The following is a 19,058-nucleotide window of genomic DNA, read 5'->3' as shown; positions in this document are numbered from 1 at the left end:
GCTTTCTGTATATATACCCTATAGTTCTATTGATTACGATAGACTGCCGACAAAGTGCTTACATTATTATCAGGAATTATGATTGTGGTTGGTGTAAGATAAGATAAGCTTGTCATAAAAAAGCAATGATGTCTGTAATATGTAACCTGCAGTGTAGATAATTATTTCCTAAAAATATCCATTTAAAGCCTGCATGCTATTGGTCATATCTGTAGTAAATTCTACATGTTTTGCATTTTTATATTATAGTTAAAACATGAATACCACAAGACCTCTGAAGGTGTCCTGTAGTATCCTTTAAGTCATGTAATGAGATCTCAGTGGCATCTGTAAGTACATCTACGTCTATTTAAACATAATTTGATTACTGAAGATCATCAAATTTACTTTGGGATCAATAAAGTATCTATCTATCAGTTAGTGTCATTGGTTTGTCAGTAGTCCAATCATCACATTGACATTACATTGCTGTGCAACCAGCCAATCACAGAAGATGTTGCTTAAACATGATGTAAACCCTAAACTTCATGCCCTGGAATTTTGTAACACATTGAGCCACAACATACATCAGCTAGAAGATGAAGATTATTTAAATCTTTCAGTTACAGTGTTGATCTGAAAGTGTTTGGTCGCATTCATGCGTTAAACACTGCTTGATTATTTGCAGTATCACAGTCTGTTTTCTCTCATGCACAAAATGCACTGAGACATACCATTACTGAGCTAAATTCTAGCTCTGTGAAAAGATTTTTCTTTTCATTTATATCAGAAATCAGAGTTTGCTTTTTACATGACTATTGAATAAAACAGATAACTATAGTTTTCTGTTTTTAACAGGATTATGATCATTTAATTGCACTAAGTGAGACATTGGAACCCATGAAAATTTAAATCACTGATCAAATCTGATAAAACCACATGAGTGGTTTGCAGAGTTTAGCACAATAATGTTTAAAAAATCCGATTTTTCAACACTGACATCCCTCTGATTGGCTGTTTTTGTTGAAGGGTATTATACATACCGCATACTGAGAGTTACAAAACTTCCCATTCATATTTCAATCAGTGACTGGTCTCCTCGTTAATATAATCTCTATCTTGTGTCAGCACTCCCGGCTGGTGGAGGTGGTAAAGGTTTCAGAGCAAACCAGGTCAAAAAAATGTGTTATATAAAATGACCTGATAAGACTAAAAATTCAGACAAAGAAATATAGCACATATTTTAAGGCAGTTTACTGCACATATTTATTGCACCAGTAAGTATTTGCTGATTGCACACCCCTTCTACAGGCTTGTGATGCTGCTCCCTGATGAGGGATATCAGCAGGTGTATGTCCTTTCTTCAGTACATGTTGTTCACGCACATTGTAATTATTAACTGTCAACTGGTATGGACAAGGAAGTTTTTTTTGTTACAAGGAAGTGTGTTATGGGTCACTATAGTTATATATTAAAGCAGTAATACATAAACATTAAATATTATGTGTAGATATTTAATATTCAAATGGTTTCTCAAGGTAAAAGTAAGGATACTGCTTGGAAACAATTTACTGTAGTGAAATGTGGTATATGGTGTGGTCTGTTTTTTTTAGTCTTAGCAGGTCATTTTATATAACAATATTTTGGGAAAAATAGGAGACCTGCCTATAAGGACTTTGTACAAAGCCAAGGTAGGTTAGGTCTATAGATTCACCATTAATGATGCTGGTGTTAAATTGTGACTTTACTGTTGGTGCACATCAGCTGATATCAAGTGTCTTTAGACTAGTCTTTTCTAACTAAAGACACTTAGTGATATAGTGATATTTTCCTGTGTTCCCATGCCTCAGTTAAATGTGTGTGTTTAAATTAACATCATAACCCTTTAATAAAAGGATTTTTGTCATTTGTATGCCACATCTTCTGTGATTGGCTGGTTGCACAGCAAAAATCTGATTATTGACATACCCACTTAAACTCTGACAAACCAATGACTCTCGATGATGTTCAGTAATTTAATTATATTTAAGTACACGTAGATGCACTCACAGATGCCATTAAGGTATCTAAAGAAGTTTTACCAAAGGACAACTTCAGTGGTCTTGTGGACTTCATGTCTTAACTACAATATGAAAATACAAAACATGTAGCATTTACTACAGATATGATCAGTAGTATGCAGGCTTTGAATGGTTGTCAAAATTAGGCAAGTGTAAATACTTGTTATTTTCAGGAAATAATCATCTACACTGCTGGTTACATATTACAGACATCATTGCTTTGTTTATGATTGTCTCAGACAAACTACAATCATAATTCCTGATAATAAAATTGGTACCTTATCAGCATTGTATTGTGCTCTTTAGAACTCTATATATATATATATAGAGTTCTAAAGAGCACAATACAATGCTGATAAGGTACCAATCATAAATCTGATTTGGTGCCTGTTTGCCTGATTAAAAAAACACACACACACATATATATATATATATATATATATATATATATATATATATATATATATATATATATATATATATATATATATATATATATATATATATATATATATATATATATATATGTGTGTGTGTGTGTTTTTTTAATCAGGCAAACAGGCACCAAATCAGGCAACCAAATCAAACGCACTAATCCAGGTGACTATACCTCATAAAGACACTGAGATTAAAATACCAAGAGTGTACAGATCTGTCTTTAAAGATAATTGTGGATACTTAGAACAATCTAAAGTATAAAACACATTCAGTTTATTTCATACAAAATAATTCTGCATGTGTTTCTGTAAAGCTTTAATACCTTTAATATTAAATTTACAATTTAACAAATCCTTTAAAAAATCATGAGAAGAGGTGTGTTCAAATTTTTTACTTCTATCCAAACATTGTACAATAAGTCGATAATGTGCAGATATAATATATTTACAGAATATAGACAACAAGCAAATATTGCACAAAAATAAATACACATTCATATAATAAATACATATCTAAAAATGCACATAAAAGATAATGGATAAATAACTATGTTTGTAATAGAAGTGTAATGTTTAGAAAAGCTATATATCATTAAAGAAACTTTACACCAAGTAAAGGCTCTTTAGACCATTAAAACGCTTCATCACACTCACTAGTTGAAATAAAGAACATCATGCTTGTTCACACTGTTTAACCTTTTGCTTGGCTGTGATCCACAGATTAACTTCTCTCTTACAGTCATCTTAGCCTAATTAAAGTGGGAATGAACTCTTAGGTCAAGGCCTGAGAATAAATCAACCCTAGTGACCATTACTGTTCCCAGTCCAGTCTTTAAAACCTCCAACCGATTTTCAGTTTTACCACCTGCATTTTAACTGTTCATAAATTCAGGAATGCAAGCTAATGCTAATGGTGCTATTTTTTATTCTTTTTTAATTATTCATTGAGCTATTTGTGTAAAAATATCAAGCTACTTAAATATGACCAGAAGTTTCTTGTTCACCCTGTCCATTAGGGATAGTCCCACCTCTTTAAGAAAATAACATTTAATATCACTGACATCACAACCTTTATTCTATTTCATTTTCAAGGGAGTGAAGGCACTTAGTGCAAGTTGAGCAATTATTAATATTAGTTTAACTTAATATAAAAAATGGTTTCTGAATAGTTTGAAGTCTTATGAATGTAGTAAATAGCCAAAGAAAAAAATTGTTAGTCACTTTTTGAATATTCTAAGAGGACCAGTCTAATAAGGAGCACAGACTATTATAGCTACGAAACGAAAAATTTGAATCAACATCCATTTCCTGATAATTTAGCACTGTATTATTAGTAATAATATAAAGGTATTTTTTTGTAGGAGCACATTTTTCCTAAAAGCACTGTGAGTATAGATTCACAGCCCCAACTTTATTATTATTATTATTATTATTATTATTATTATTATTATTATTATTATTATTATTATTATTTGTGGAGAGCACATTTTTCCTAAAAGCACTGTGAGTGTAGATTTAGAGCCCCAACATTATTACTATTATTATTATTATTATTATTATTATTATTATTATTATTATTATTATTATTATTATTATTATTATTATTATTATTATTTGTTGTTGTTGTTGTGACGTCGGTGCGCCACGCGGTAGCGCTGCTGCTGCTGACGTAACGCGTTGCTATGGTTTCGGGTTAATCTGCGTTAGCCGCTTTGCTGCGCTCGGTTCGTGAACCGACTCTCTGGATCTCTGTGTGTTCCTGGATCTCTCTGTTTATCAGCGCTGGTTCAGCTCGGCCTCGTCCGGCGCCTCCGCGGGTCTCTGCGCTCGGATCTCCGCTGAGCAGATGTCTGAGCTGCCCCTGCTCCAGGCCGCGCCGCTCTTTCTGCTCCAGTCCGCCTGTGCAGCGCTGCGGTGAGCCGCCGCTAGAGCCGCTGGGCGCGGGGCCGCGGGCGGAGGAAGCCGCGGGGCTCCGGGGCCGTGATGGCCGAGGACAGCGAGTGGGTGGTGGAGAGCATCGCGGGCTACCTCGGCAGTCCGGAGTGGGTGATCCCAGTCACTGACTTCATGGAAAACAAGTGCTCAGGTAAATCACTGGAATCTGCACTAGTTTAATAATAAACCCTCCGCCTGGAGAAAGATATAATTACCCAGCTCAGTTAACCCAGCTCTGCAGTCTCCACTCTGAGGCCAATACTGCACAACCACAGCTCACACTGCACTATGTGTAAATACACTGAAATAAAGGGATAATAACAATGTTAATAATAATATGCAGATATTACTTTCCTGCTGTCGTGATTTGTTGCTCTATCTCTTTTATTATTTAAGTAGAAAGACAAATACATGCTGCACACATAATTTCCACATGTTAAATATTAGGATGTAGGGCTAATGGATAAAAACATATAAATGGATTATTAAACTTTTTTTTTTTAATAATAATAATAAAATAATAATAAACAGCACTTAAGATATACATAAAATTTTACCAGTACCAGTAAATGTTTGTTTTTGGTGTTATTTGTGAGTTTATGGGAATAAACCAAACCTCAGTCTTAAGAGTTTGATAATTAGGAGTTTTCTTCAGCCTAAACGTGTGTATAAAGAATTTAGTGATACAAATACAATGTTTTACTATTTATTTAAATATGATTAAAGGGCTAAAGGGAATGTATGTTACATAAATGCATAGCTGCATTAGATATATTCAATAAGAATCTAATACTTTTTTTGTGATTATTTAGCTGTGTAATTTACACAGTATATATCTTAAATTTGCAGTAAAGATTTTGTGTAATTATACTTAAACAAAGGTAAAATGACATAAGAAGCACATCAAAACATTGCTTTCTGTCTTAATTTGTTGCCTTGTACTATCTTGTTGTGTTGCTATTTTTGATCATTTTTAAAAGCTGTGAATTTATATATCTTATAACTCACATAGCTAGATAGTTACATTATTTTATACTGTAAATGCAAACATCATTTGCACAGCTTTCCTTATATTTACTTGTTGTTTTGCTATTTGTATTTGGCAAAATAGGAAAAGGCTGTAAAAAAAGGAAATGATGTGATCTAACTCACATAGCTAGTTAGAAAGTTCTACTGTAAATATTAACACTATTTCCATTTGGCATAAATACATTTAAATAAAGGTATTATGACATCAAAATGTAACTTTCTGGTTGTCTTCATTTGTTAGTTTGCTACTTATTTAAGATAAAATAAAGAAAATTGTGAAACAAGATTATTATTTTCACACAATTTATACACATATTTGCCTATATTAGATAATATAGTAAACCACAAAAAACGTTTGTCCAATGCTATTAATAAGGGTTTTATTACAAGAAAAAAATTGCTGTATGTCATAATCTCATTTCAGGTATTGTAGCTGGACTACAGCTCTCTAAGGATACAGGAACAGATAATCATTAGATAATGTTGATGAGATTGTGTCTGGCTGCTTAGTGTTTGCTGTGAGCTTTGTGTTAATGACTTTTGCAGCATTATAACGTTTGTATGTGTCTTGTTTTCTGTCAGTGTTTGATGACGACGAAGAAAATAAATTATCCTACACAGAAATCCATCAGCAATACAAGCAACTGGTGAGTACATTCAGTGCTGAATGTATTGTTTCTGTCACACAGAAGCTTGCAATGATCTTTAACACTACACTAATATTCAATGATGATTGGACTAATAGAAATGCTCTATAAGGACTTCTATTAATGTGTACCTCATCCAGTTGTAAGCAGTTGAAACATGCAATTTGATTGACGTGCAATTTTTGTTTAATTTTATTCCAGGTAGAGAAGCTGTTAGAAAGCTATATGCAAGAAGTGGGCATTAGTGAGCAGCAGTTTTTGGAGGCATGCTCATCTCCCTTTGCCAAGTCAAAAACTTTGCAGGTGAGCAAAATAAATGTGTAGTAAATGTGGATTTAATTGATTTTTCAAAAGGTCTGCATGATTAAGTGGATATAAACACAGTCATTATAAATAGTTAGGTAGGTGATAAGGTAAAGGAGATACCTTAATAAAAAACTTAGCAATGGTAGTGACAGAACTCTGACTTTAAAAAAACCTTGATAATGAAAGGTTAATTAATGACATCTGCAGACAACAACTCTGCGACCAAGTAAGCAAGTTTTTTAATTTATTTTTTGCGTGTTACTGAAACATCACTACCATAAAACTCTGATTACACTACCGCATACATTTCAAAGAGTAGCCAACAAGCTCAAAAAACAACAACAGAAAAAATAATAAGCCATAATACACTAAATTCAAATATACTGTATTATCTATATGGCACAGATATCTGTGAATTAAAGGTTAACAAAGCAAACAATATTTTTATAATAACAATCAGCATAATGGATCAATACTTTACAACCACAAAACCAAAATAAGCAACAATAAAAGATGGCGCTATTTGACTGATTTGCAAAATCAAGCCATTTGGTTGCACCAAATTATGACTCATATTTTATAAATATTACATGGCAAAAAATAGCAAAATAGCAATTTCAGTGAAAAAAATGAATAATTTATACCAAACAGTAATGTTTTTGATAATGCAGTCAAATTTCCTCTTAAACAAAGCATGAAATATAGTGAAAGAACCATTGTTTAACCTGTAATAATGCAATAAACACCGCATATTACATGAGAACTGAACTCTACACCAATCTTTTTACATCAGTCATAATGTTTGTGTGTACATTTAGAGATGCATCTCATAATCAAGCAAATGATTTGGTTAAAAATCCAAATTATCTTGTTTTTTTACAATTTTACTGGTGGCAGTTGGAACAGAGGCAGTGGCTGACTTCTAACATATCAGCGCAGGGTGTGACTACACTCCTGATGGATGCCTGATGGGAGGAATCCCAGTGAGTGGGTGGGTTATTTGCTATAAGCTAAGCTGAGGAGAAAATTAGTAAACAATTTGTCATTTTAGATGATCATTTTTAAAATCATTTTAAAAGATGTATGCACAGTACCTAGAAGATAGTATCTGCCTGCACCAGTGATGCAGAACACTGTAAAGCAAGAAATAACTGGGTCTGATGGGTGAAGTGAAGTGTTAATAATGTGCACTCAAGGGAACATTCAAGTCAACACTCTAGAGTTCAATCAACACATTTATTCCTTCTGCTAATTTACACCAAGGGTGCCAAAAACCAGACTATGTTCTAACAAACTGCAATGCATTTATCGCCATAACAAATGTCATGCAGGCACTCGAGCTCATGCAATAGTCCAACCAAACCTCAGAAACTATTTTGCCATTTAAATACAATAAAAGATGGACAGTATATACATAGTGCTAGACGATATGGCCAAAAAATTGTATCACTTTTGTTTTCTGTCAATACGATATAATTTTGATATTGATATGAACAATATAACAGCTGTCAATAACACCAATAACAGATATTTATACCAACAAACATCAGAAAAATGACATCTGTCAATACATTTAGTGCACCCTGAATTAAACCTCTGTCAGTGATAGATGACATAAATGATGCATGATAAAATATCAGAAATGTGTAAAAAAATTCTATATGAAATATACTGATAGTGAATAAAATGTCCAGACCTGTATACGCATACTTTGTTCTACCTTCGTTTCAGCAGCGCAAGACTTAAAGTGTCAGTCACTGACTCAGGTAAACCCGATCTATGAGGAGATTAGTAGGGGTAGCCCTGAATTGGGTTACCGAGGCAGAGGAAGCGGCTTTGGGGAGCTGTTGCTTTCAGGACAGTGACACGGTCCCAGCTATGCCCTCTGAGATTTACCCCAGCTAGAAAAAGCCTCCATGTGTGATTAAGTTACCAGCCAAGACTGAGAATCTGGGCTTCGTACCTGGAGAGAGAAAAGCAAAGGCAGTACGTCTGACCCTATTACAAGGAGAACAGACCAATTCACAGACAAGACAAGAGGTGAAGAAGTTATCATGGCAGTGTGAATAAATGAATTCCGCTTTCGTTTTTAGGGGTGTTTTATCCCCTTCAGTTTTGAAGGAGCATTTGGCTCCTTAGCTCACACCTTTCTGCTCTCACCATGCCACTTTGAAGCTCTGTAGAATGGGCCGTAAGATTGTTTTTCACACCTTCTGATGTTTCTGTAGGTCAGTATGAGTTACAGTGGTGTACCCACAGTCACCAAAAAGACCCAATTCTGTCAATGAGAAGTTCAGTTTTTTAGGAACTTAGGAACTTCTCATTGATTAATCGTATTTATTTTTCATAGAAATGGTCCTGAAATTTAACTCCTGGGAAACCAATGTTTTTTTTTTCTTTTTTATCAAAACAGTGATTCACAGGTAACTCAGCTCAGATCTCAGATCATGATCTCACTGTGACTCATCTCCCCTCAGAAAAGTATAAAAACTCCAAAATCTTTATGATCTTTATCAAGAGTAATAACACCTGGTCATATTGACCCTGTTCACTTCTGGTCTCTTTTTGTGAGTCTTATGAGGATTTTAGCCACAAGCATTCACTTGTTTGTCAATTCTGTCTCCAGTTAGTCAGAACTAAATCTGATATTTGGAATATGTAAGTGTGCTTGTTACGTGGCTATTATTATTAGAGCTTTGGTTGTCAGATGCATATTGGAGGGCCTGTTTATATCTGGTATTAACATGTGATTGGTATCTGGAAAGTATCCGGATACAACTTGACCAGATTCTGTTTACACTTGTCATTAAAATGCGTCCCAAACGTGACCAGATAAGATCTACAGAGCAGGATAGAGATGCTAAGATCCACATTAATAATTATAATTTTGTTTTACCTGAACTAGTAATAGGCTTATTTTCACTTGCCAGCTGTATATGTTCGTATAAAATGTAATCTGTTTACAATATTATTAAATGCAGATAAGATCCGTGTCTGACCACATCCTAATGTGGTGTATGTAATATAATCATAAGCTGATCACAGTGCAGCTTTGGGGTGTTCACACCTGGCTTTTTATGTGAACAGCTGAAATTATAAATAAATGCAGATGCAATCCAGATCCTAGATACTTGAAGTGATCTGTAAAGAAAACAGGGTCAAAAATAGCTCAGACTTTCTGATTTGTCTCCATAACTTGCAGTAATTAATCGCTCATAAAAACAAAGGTGCTTCATATGGTTTTGTGACTGTTGGCTTAAAAGAAAAAAAATTGACTCCATGAAGAATCATGTAATATAAAGTAAAACTGTGACAGGAGTGTGTGAGTCTGAAGAACTTCACTTTACCCTCAGTTCACACTCACATCTCTATTAGAAACAAGGTTCTTTAAGAAAACAAGAGTGCATGTTCACGGATGTTAATCAAAGAATCATTTGAAAGACCTTTGTTATATTTGTACACTTTATGTCCAGATATTTATGGACATTCTAATGAATGTATTCAGCTACATTGAGTTGCACCCATTGTTGACAGAAATGTTGATATGCACATAAACAGCTCATCTCGCCCTTGTAAAGAGGTATTGGAAATAGAATATGACCTTCTGGAGCAGATATTGGCACCATGCCTAATGCCAGGCATGGTCTAGAGGGGTATAAACTGAAACTTTTTTCACTGAATGCAATTAATTCCTCACAACAGTGCACCATAATCTACTAGAAAGCCTTCTCTGGACCATAGAGATGCTTACTCAAACAAAAGCAGGATGAACTATGAACAATGAAAGAGCAGGTTTTCCAGTATTTTCGTTGATAGACTTTGCCTAGGCCCTTTTAAGATTTGCTGTCATTTGAAGGTGCTGGGTTTTAGACAACAATCACAATAACAAAAAGAAGCCAATTACAACTGCTCCTTTCTCCCCCACCTCTTTTAGCCTTTAGGTACATGCGTGCTCTTGACTAACAAGTGTTTGACAGATGGTTGACATTAACGCAATAGTTCAGTACCCCACCCCCCCCTTACCTAAAATAGACTAAAGTAGGCATAAAGTTGCTTTTGATTAAGTTGTTCTGAGATTGCTGAACAACTAATGCAAATGTGTGAGGATTTATGTGTGTGGTTTTCACAGAGCTATTATTTGTGATGTATGAGCGTAAAACTCCAAATCAGTTGGAAAAGGTTGGGACAGTGTGGAAAATGTACATAGAACAATGCAAAAAGGCATAATATGTTGCTCTGCAAAATCTGCAATAATGCTGCCATTACTAAAGTTTACTGACTAGGGATGGGATAATATATTGCTATTGTGATAAATCGTATAATTCCATTGTATTGTATCAATACAGGGTGTCAAATATCAATATTTTACTGAAATGTACACTCCTTTAAGACCCGCACCCCAATTTGACATACTACAGTTACTACCTGGTATTCTGGGTATTTGCTCATACTGCTTCAGTAAAACAAGTGCAGTGACGTGTCATAGATAGTTGCCTTGTGATATTTTAAGTATCACAGAATCACAGTATCAGGATATCATTAGCGTAGAGAGGATACTGTGATCACGTCGTATCATGAGATGCTTCCTGATTCATAGACTTAGTCCCGACACCCTCCTATACCATGCAATCCCTCGCTTTTGAAATTGGTACTGATAACAGTCTGAATGATCTTTTTGTCTTTGTTTTGGAGCACACAGTTGCAGTGCTATTTGTGGGATCGGAGATAATGGGTGTTCAGTTTAGGCTTGCTTCTTTACCCTTTACACACTCCTTCTTTCTTTGAGGAACACTTAAAATACATTTCTCACATATTTTTAGAAACTGGATGTTGGCATCTTAAAGTCTCAGCCTTTCAAATCGTGATTTAAAACACCTGCCGATATCACCTGTTTAAAATCACATCATTATTTAGCTGTGCAGTTGACCAGACAAAGCATGAAAAATATTGGGTTAATTCTGTCTGCAATGAATTTTTTTCATACTGTCTCAACCTTTTGTGATTTGGGGTTGTACGTTACTGTTTAGCTATAGTGTAGATCTGCACTCTCTTACTGTGATGGCTAGATTGGTAGATTGTAGGATTGTTTTGTGTGTCGCTAGACAGCCTTGACTGCTATTATAAGCTCATTTAATTGGTCAGATGTGTGTGATATAGTGACATTTAAAAAATGTGTTAGTGACCAAGTAGTAGATAGGGTAGCACCTAAGTTTATTTAGTTGATTAAATTAACAACTAATTTGCCAATTATTGTGCAGAGTTGTACGTTTGTGTATGTGTGTTTGATTAAAATAGTTTCCTCATAATAATGGAAAAAAAATCCATCCCTGTTTCCCATACCACACACTAATACATTAATAAGCACAGTTCTAATGGTGGTACATTATTTGTAACACATTAACTTATGTTTTAGTGTGCGGCTTGACTCCTGTTTGCATCTTTGCAACATGTCAGTGCAAGTTATGTAAATCGACATATTTCTGTAATTGAAACTGTAATTCGATGCCAACACGTTGCCCCAGCCCTGCTTATTGTCAGTGCCTCTTAAGTGAATGTGCATTTAATATGCGTATGCATCTCTTCCTTTTTTTACTTCTTGTCTTAGACCCTGTTCCAGCCAGTGCTGGCCACAGACGACTTTCAGATGTTCCGCTCTCTGATGGTTCAGAAAAACGTGGAGCTCCAGCTTCAGGCCTTGCGGGTCATAAAGGAGAGAAATGGTACCCAAGCATCTGTGCACTAGAAAAGCTGTGTTGTTTGTGCAATTCTGTTTTTGTTGAGTTATACAAACTATTGTCATGCACACTATATGCCAAATATTTGCAGACACCCTTTCTTATAAGATCATTCCGCTACTTTAAGCCCGTTGCACCCATTGCTGCCTGCCTGTATGAAATTATGTGAAATAATATGACTCTCTCAAGCAGATGGACATGAACCTATTGGCTCCAGTAGCGCCTTAATACCATAGATCTGAATGGACAAGAGTAGTATAAAGCCCCCAGACACTGAGCTGTGGAGCATTGGAACTATGTTCTCTAAAATGATGGTGCTTCATTTAATATTTTTGGGATTGGGCTGTATTGAGCAGGTGGGGATGAGGTGGGGTGATCATCCAACATCCTGATCTCACTCAGGCTTTTGTTGCTGAGCCCTGAATTCAAAACCTTCCAGCAGTGCTCCTAATAATTATAGTAGAAAACTATTACCTGGAGAGTAGAGACAGTTACTCTAACTGTCCAGAATCAGGGAACACTTTTGCTATTGTAATATGCTTAAATTCAGAAGAAACAATGAATGAGCAAATGTCCCAATGTTTTGTTACTTGTGTAAACTCAGTGCAGTGTATCACGTTTTTTATGCTGTTTTGTATGACATATAGTTTATGCTAAAGGAGATAATGACGTGTTTATGTGTGTCACTGCTAGGTGCATTACCTGAATGTCTGACTGACGGTTCGGATGTAATGAGTGAGCTGGAGCAGCAGGAGATGCAGATTCTGCAGGAGGTTCTCAAGTATGTTTTCTGGGCCACTTTTCATTGTTAACCGCTAGAGCTAATTGATATTGATTAGATTGTTGCACCTGATAAACTTAATTTCATTAGTTCATGTACATCCATTCCATCACAACACTTAAACAATGTTTTAGCACTAAGGACGATGTAAAGCAATAAAGAGTTTCATGTGTTATTGTGTCCCATTCTTCCTGTAAACACATCTTAAAGGTGTGCTACAGCATGGGGCTGTCATCACATTTTCCATTTAAAAATTCCCAATACATTCTCTATTAGGGATTAAACAGGAGAGAACAGGATTCCCTCTTCTTCCACAGCCATGCCTTTGTAATATGTGCAACATGTGGTTTTGGATTGTCTTGTTGGACAATGCATGGGTGTCCCTGGAAAATATGTCATCTTGAAGACAGTTTGTTTTTAAAATAATAAATAAATTAACAAATTTTCATGCATTTGTTAACAAACTGGAGATCCTCTGCCCATTTTTTTATTCTAAAAGATTCAGCTATCCGTTGACAATGCTTTTGAATCAGACCGTGATTGTTTCTCATGGACCACACTATGTAGCACCTCCAAGGTAAACTGCATTGCAAGCAGCAGTTCTCCACTTCTGAAGCCTGCAGTAACTCACCTAATGAGATTGGTGCCATTCACACTAAGCCAGGTCTGTAAGACCTGTGTGTCTATGGATAGTTAAGCTCCTTAGGGTTTCACTAATATTGGTCGGTTGGATTCCCGCTAAAAGACGGCTGTGTTAATATTTATAGCTCTGTTTTAATTATGTTCTTCCAGTCTGCTTCTTCTTCTTCTGTCTTCACTACATTGAATCAAGTGGCCTGCCCACTACTGACTGAAGGTTTTTGTTGTGAATTTCAGTCCCCAAAGAGCCAGTGTAGCTGGAGCTCTGCATTCCAGGCAAGCAGAAGCACATATCATGACTTGTTTGAAGACTGAACAACTGATTAAACAAGTGGAATCTGGTGTGCTGCTGGTTGTTTACAGTGAAAACCTGCACCCAGTCTGGCCTATCTGTGGATAATACTGAACACCCTGTGTGTTTTATTTCAGTATTTCTTTGCTTAAAGCAAATCAAATTATATCTCAAGCATTCTTCTTTTTCTTTACTGTTCCAATGCTGGAAGCTGTGAAAACTGAGCATTTTAATGCAACTCTTTGCTGGGATGAGTTGATTTCTTTGCATCATCAGCCAACCCGGATGCCTTCCTAGTCTTCCCTCGTTTGTTTTAAAATATTGTCCTGGTTTAGTGCCCCAGAAGTTTCTGTGTAGATTAATTAAGAAGATAATAGTAGTCAATTCCATTAAGGGATCACAGGAAGTGTCAGAGATCAGATGGAGCAGAACGAGAGACTCCTTAAAGCTTCCTCAAACACTCACTAATGTCTTATTGATATGTATCAGTAGCTACTTTTATCTCCTTTAAATGTGTTAAGTAATTACCATTTGATGAACCCCCCACTGTGCAGAGTTAGTCTTGGCTGCAGAAGATGTAAACTTACTGACCTGATCTCTTTATACCTGCAGGTCTAAAAATATGAAGGGTTATGTAACACTCTGCTGTTAACTCTGCTTCACTCTTAGAGTGGTGATTCTCAATCCCATTCAGAACTGCTTGGAATGTAATCCTCCTACAATGAAAGGTTTTAGAGTTGTGTTCATGTTTTTCTAATTGCAGGCGGTCAAAGGAGGAGTATGAGATGGAGATGGCTCGCAGAGAGCAGTTTGAGGAGGAGGTGGGCTCTACCTCCACAAGCTTCAATGAGAGGCCAGTGAGAAACGGCATTGAACCTCCAGCCCTTGCCCACAGTCCAACCCAGACAGTCAACGGCGTCAGCAAAGTATGTTGCTAACAGGTCAACTTGGTGTGCAAAGAGGGGCTTTAGGATGGGGGAATTGACATGACTACTGACTGTCAACACAACATAAGATCTAGCTGCCCGAAGCACTTTTGTCATTGCATCTCTATAATATTACAAAACTATTAAAGCAAGTTGATCTCCACAGATGAACGGTAGTGCTTCAAAGAAAGAAGGGAAGGCAGGAGATTTGAAGTCTGCGGTCTCTGGAAGCACTGAGAGAACTTCAGGCAAAATAACTATCAAACCATCAGGTAACACATAATTACTCTCTTCATTTGCTACTTAATCTTGCTTTATTTAGGTGAATGTATTATTGACGGATCCAATATGAACAGCTATTAAATTATATAATAAATTATATATAATAATTTTTATATTATTAATTGTCAATTAGTTTATTTTCTTTCTCTTTTTTTTTTTACACAGACAAAAGCACTGTGGAGACCAAAACCCTGCCAGCCGTCCGAGCACCAGTCAAAGGCAGTACCTCACAGCCTGTACCCAAGGAGAAGACTTCCATCCAGGCAGCAGAGAGCTGGCTGGACGAGGCACGGAAGGAAGCTGGCATTTCCAAACCTTTCAAAGTGAGTAAAGGAGGGCAGGCCTGTACCAACTGGTTCTGACTGTCTGCTGTCCTATCACGGCTTCGCTTATCTAGCATCTGAGAAATGCCATCACTCTGTGATCTCCGATGTCGCCCCCTCTCTGCTTTGTTTGTTTCTATTTGTGTGTTTAGGAGTTAACGGTGGCCCAGCAGGAGCAGCTACAGCAGAGAGCAGAATACCTGAGACAGCAGAGGGACAAACTGCAGGCCTTGAAGAAAGAGCAGAAAGCCAAACCTGTCTCTGCAGAGGAGGCGCCAGCAGCACCTGTCCCAACACCCCCCTCACAGGTAACTAGCCTCTTTGTAAAGGCAGCTTGTGAACACAACTTTCACACCTACCTGACGAGTGGAACTATCACCAGCTAAGGTTCATTTATGGTCTGTTCCCACCAGCTCAGCTTTTTACATCCTTTAAAAGCTTTTTATCTAAACTTAGTGTGTGAAAATAAAAATAAATCTTTCTCAATTTGGTGAAAACTGAGAGTGTCCTTAATATACTTTGCTGTTTATTTGGTTGCTCTTCTTCACTTCTCTACTCCTAATTCGAACTATTGTGGCCGACCAGCAATGCAGATTCCACATGCTTAATCAGCTAAAACGTAGCTGCCAAGTGCCAACTACAGCCAAGAGTTTGGGACACACTGCACAGATTAAAGGTGCCAGTTAGCAACCTACGCTCATCAGTGACCTGAAGCTGTCTGACAGCCTGTGGTTCACTTGGTGTGCCTCAAGATTAAAAGTAGCATTATCTGATAAGAAGAATTGCTCCCGGATGCCCACTATAGTCAGAAAGTGTAATTCACACTTTAAGCCACCTCCACTATGTGGATTGAGGTGGTAGAGTAATATTTCAGGATTTTCCATGGATTAGTAGCATGCTGATCCTGGAATAACTATCATACAGTAGTGAAACTGTTCTCCCTATAAGAGATCAGTGGAGCACCACAATGATTTAAATGTGGAAATTCTATACAGTGTTTCTTGAGAGGTGATTTACATTAACAGCGCTTTTTTTTTAGTCCAAGAGGACAGACGACAGAAAGGTTAATGTTATGTTGGCTAGGTTTGAAGTTTGAAGGTTTCAGTGTAACATAAAGCATTTCACAGCTTCACCGGCCACGCCACAACCAAACACTTACAAGAAAGCACTTAAAAACTCTGAGCAATGCTTAATTCCTTAGCTCACCACAATGCACCTCACATCATTTTGAAATATCGTGAACACAGAAAGCCAATTAATTTGTGACTTACAATTTACACTGAGAAAGACAGCCAGTCTTTGGTAAACAAACCAGTCAGCTAACATTACTACTCTAGCCCTGTACAGCTCCTATATTTCAACTGCTAAACAAACAGTTTGTAAAGAGATAGTTGAGTAAGTAAATTGATACTAATACTGAATGATACTGATCATTTAGAGAAAAATAAGCCTTCATCTGATGGGTGTTTTATACAACTGATGGTGTCGAAAAGTAGCTTTACAGAAATCTGTAGTATTAAACAGCTGCAAACAAAACCCTGAAAGGACTGTACAGTAATTCAATATTGTATTTACACTGTGGTTTATTCTCTGACTGAAATATAAAATAAAAGTGATGCAGAATTATTTGTGTACGTTCTTCACCTGAACTAATCAGAGCTTTTGTCGTCTTATCTCCTCAACTGCAAATGGAAGGAGAGTGTGCTGAAAAGGCACGGGGGCAGTGCTGGTGTGAACGCCTCACAGCCTCAGAGCGTCAGCCCTGTGGCTCAGAAGGTGACCTGTGAAGCAAAAGTGTCCGTGTTACTGTAGTATAGCAGTTCTTCACCGTTAGTGCTTTCTTTCTCACCCTGTTTCCAAACCTCCGATGGAAAACCCTCTGCATTAGCACACCTGATGCCTTGTTAGTGTGTTAGTTGTTTTTGGTTTTCAGTTTCGGCGGTGGGAAATTCCATCTAAAGCGCATTTTGTGTTTTCTCTGTTGTAATACTACTGAATGTAAAGTATGTATTTTTTTTTTCAGTTAAAAGTGATGCGGTTTTTTTTGGGTAAAAAAGTGGTGAGCACCAGATTCTAGGTGGTGAGCACTTGATACTATGTGGTACTATGTGGTGAACTCCAGACACTCTGTGATGAGTACTCGATCAGGTTATCAGGTGAGCACCTGATACTGTGTGGTAAGCACTCAATTCTATTAGGTGAGCACCTTACACTATGTGGTAAGCACTGAATTATTTTAGGTGAGCATCTTATACCGATCTGGTAGTATCTAGTGCTCAGTGTATCATCAGATTGTAGCTTGTGAGCACCACTTCTTTACACTAAAAAAACTCTGTATCACTTTTACCTGAAAAATGTCCCTTCAGGGGCTCTGTATTAACACACTTGATTATGATATATATATATATATATATGCAGTGAGAATAGTAACCCACCCAAAGTGATAAGCCCCAGCTGAGACTGAGCACCTCTGTTTTATTCATTCTTTTGTTGCAGCTGCATTTTTAAACCTGATCTTTTGTTCAATTTTAAGGAAATCTCTGTGGAGGAGAAGAAGAAGCTGCAGAAGAGAAAACACTTGGCAGAGAAGCTAAAAGAAGAGGTCATCAAGAAGTAAAGTTCTGAAGCATTCCCACCTTTATCCTCTGGATTGGAGAGAGTTGTACAGTAGCAGTGCTGGACTGAATTATATCCACAGATGGATAGACTGCACTGAGCAGTTAATCACATTATGATATATCTTCTTTAATAAATGCAATTTTGTATAATGTCTGGTGTACATTGCGTATTGTGTTGTGTCTATTTTGGTAACCTACACTCATTCATTTAAATCCACGAGTGTTTAATACACTATGTATGTTACATGAGTCTTAAATATTCAGATGTTATACATTTAATGTTAGTGAAGGCTGCGGTTTTACATTGGTTTTAGTGAGAGATCCTTCTTAATATGATTAATGTAGTATGTATCACTGAGTAAAATATATTTTGACTGTATGACTGTAGTGGTTACAGTGGTACAGTCAAACTATACAATAGAGGGGCAGCATACACTGATGTGATAAAACAATTATAACAGTAATTGCAGAAGATGTGATATGGGAAATGTGATATGATATATGATAAGTTATACTGTTAAATCAATGTTGGTTCACTGTGAGGCCTATACCCACCTATGAAAAAAGAGTAGCAATAGCACCATCTTGTGTTTTTATTGGGGCTTGCAAGAAACTGCTTGTTAGTCATTGATAAAAAATCTCTTGACTTGACTTGATTAAATTGTAAGAAGTGGGCAGAGAGTACCCTGACTATATAAAATCTCCTCTAAATATACATATTTACCTGATGATTTAAAGTTAGCCTTAGAATTTTGAGTTTATTTTTTAAAGAAATTCATTATTCACTACTTTTAATTTTTAATTTTTTTTTTATTATTTTATTATATTATTATGTACTAAAAACAAGCAATGTTTTGTAATAGAGAACACACTTATCAGTGTCATTATTCAACAGACACTGTTGACAATTATGACAATTATGTATTCTTAATAATTTAAAACATGAGAGGGCAGATATAAGTGAGGAGTAAGTGCCCCATATTATCCAATACCAATACCAAGGCATATTAGTAATTGACAGCTAGTTGTTTAGCAAAATTAAAATGACCTTATTGATATTAATATGTAA

The 19,058-nt window shown here is 36.3% G+C and overlaps 1 protein-coding gene across 2 annotated transcripts; it reads left to right on the top strand.

Moving 5' to 3' along the window:
• Positions 1–4,191: 4,191 nt before the first annotated feature.
• On the top strand, positions 4,192–18,139 carry cfap36 (cilia and flagella associated protein 36). Of its 2 annotated transcripts, XM_022681879.2 has the most exons (11): positions 4,192–4,562; positions 6,023–6,087; positions 6,289–6,390; positions 11,999–12,113; positions 12,822–12,909; positions 14,604–14,766; positions 14,933–15,038; positions 15,214–15,371; positions 15,524–15,679; positions 17,067–17,147; positions 17,905–18,139. In XM_022681879.2, the coding sequence occupies exons 1-11, from the start codon at positions 4,460–4,462 to the stop codon at positions 17,986–17,988; spliced, it is 1,221 nt and encodes a 406-aa protein (XP_022537600.2). In that variant the 5' UTR covers positions 4,192–4,459; the 3' UTR covers positions 17,989–18,139. The 2 variants fall into 2 exon arrangements, with proteins under 2 accessions (XP_022537600.2, XP_022537601.2); XM_022681880.2 differs by lacking the exon at positions 17,067–17,147 and having other exon boundaries at positions 4,196–4,562.
• The last annotated feature ends 919 nt before the right edge of the window (positions 18,140–19,058 follow it).

This window comes from Astyanax mexicanus, chromosome 25 (assembly GCF_023375975.1).
Source record: "Astyanax mexicanus isolate ESR-SI-001 chromosome 25, AstMex3_surface, whole genome shotgun sequence".
NCBI classification, from domain to species: Eukaryota; Metazoa; Chordata; class Actinopteri; order Characiformes; family Acestrorhamphidae; genus Astyanax; species Astyanax mexicanus.
This window is presented reverse-complemented; position numbering and strand designations above follow the sequence as displayed.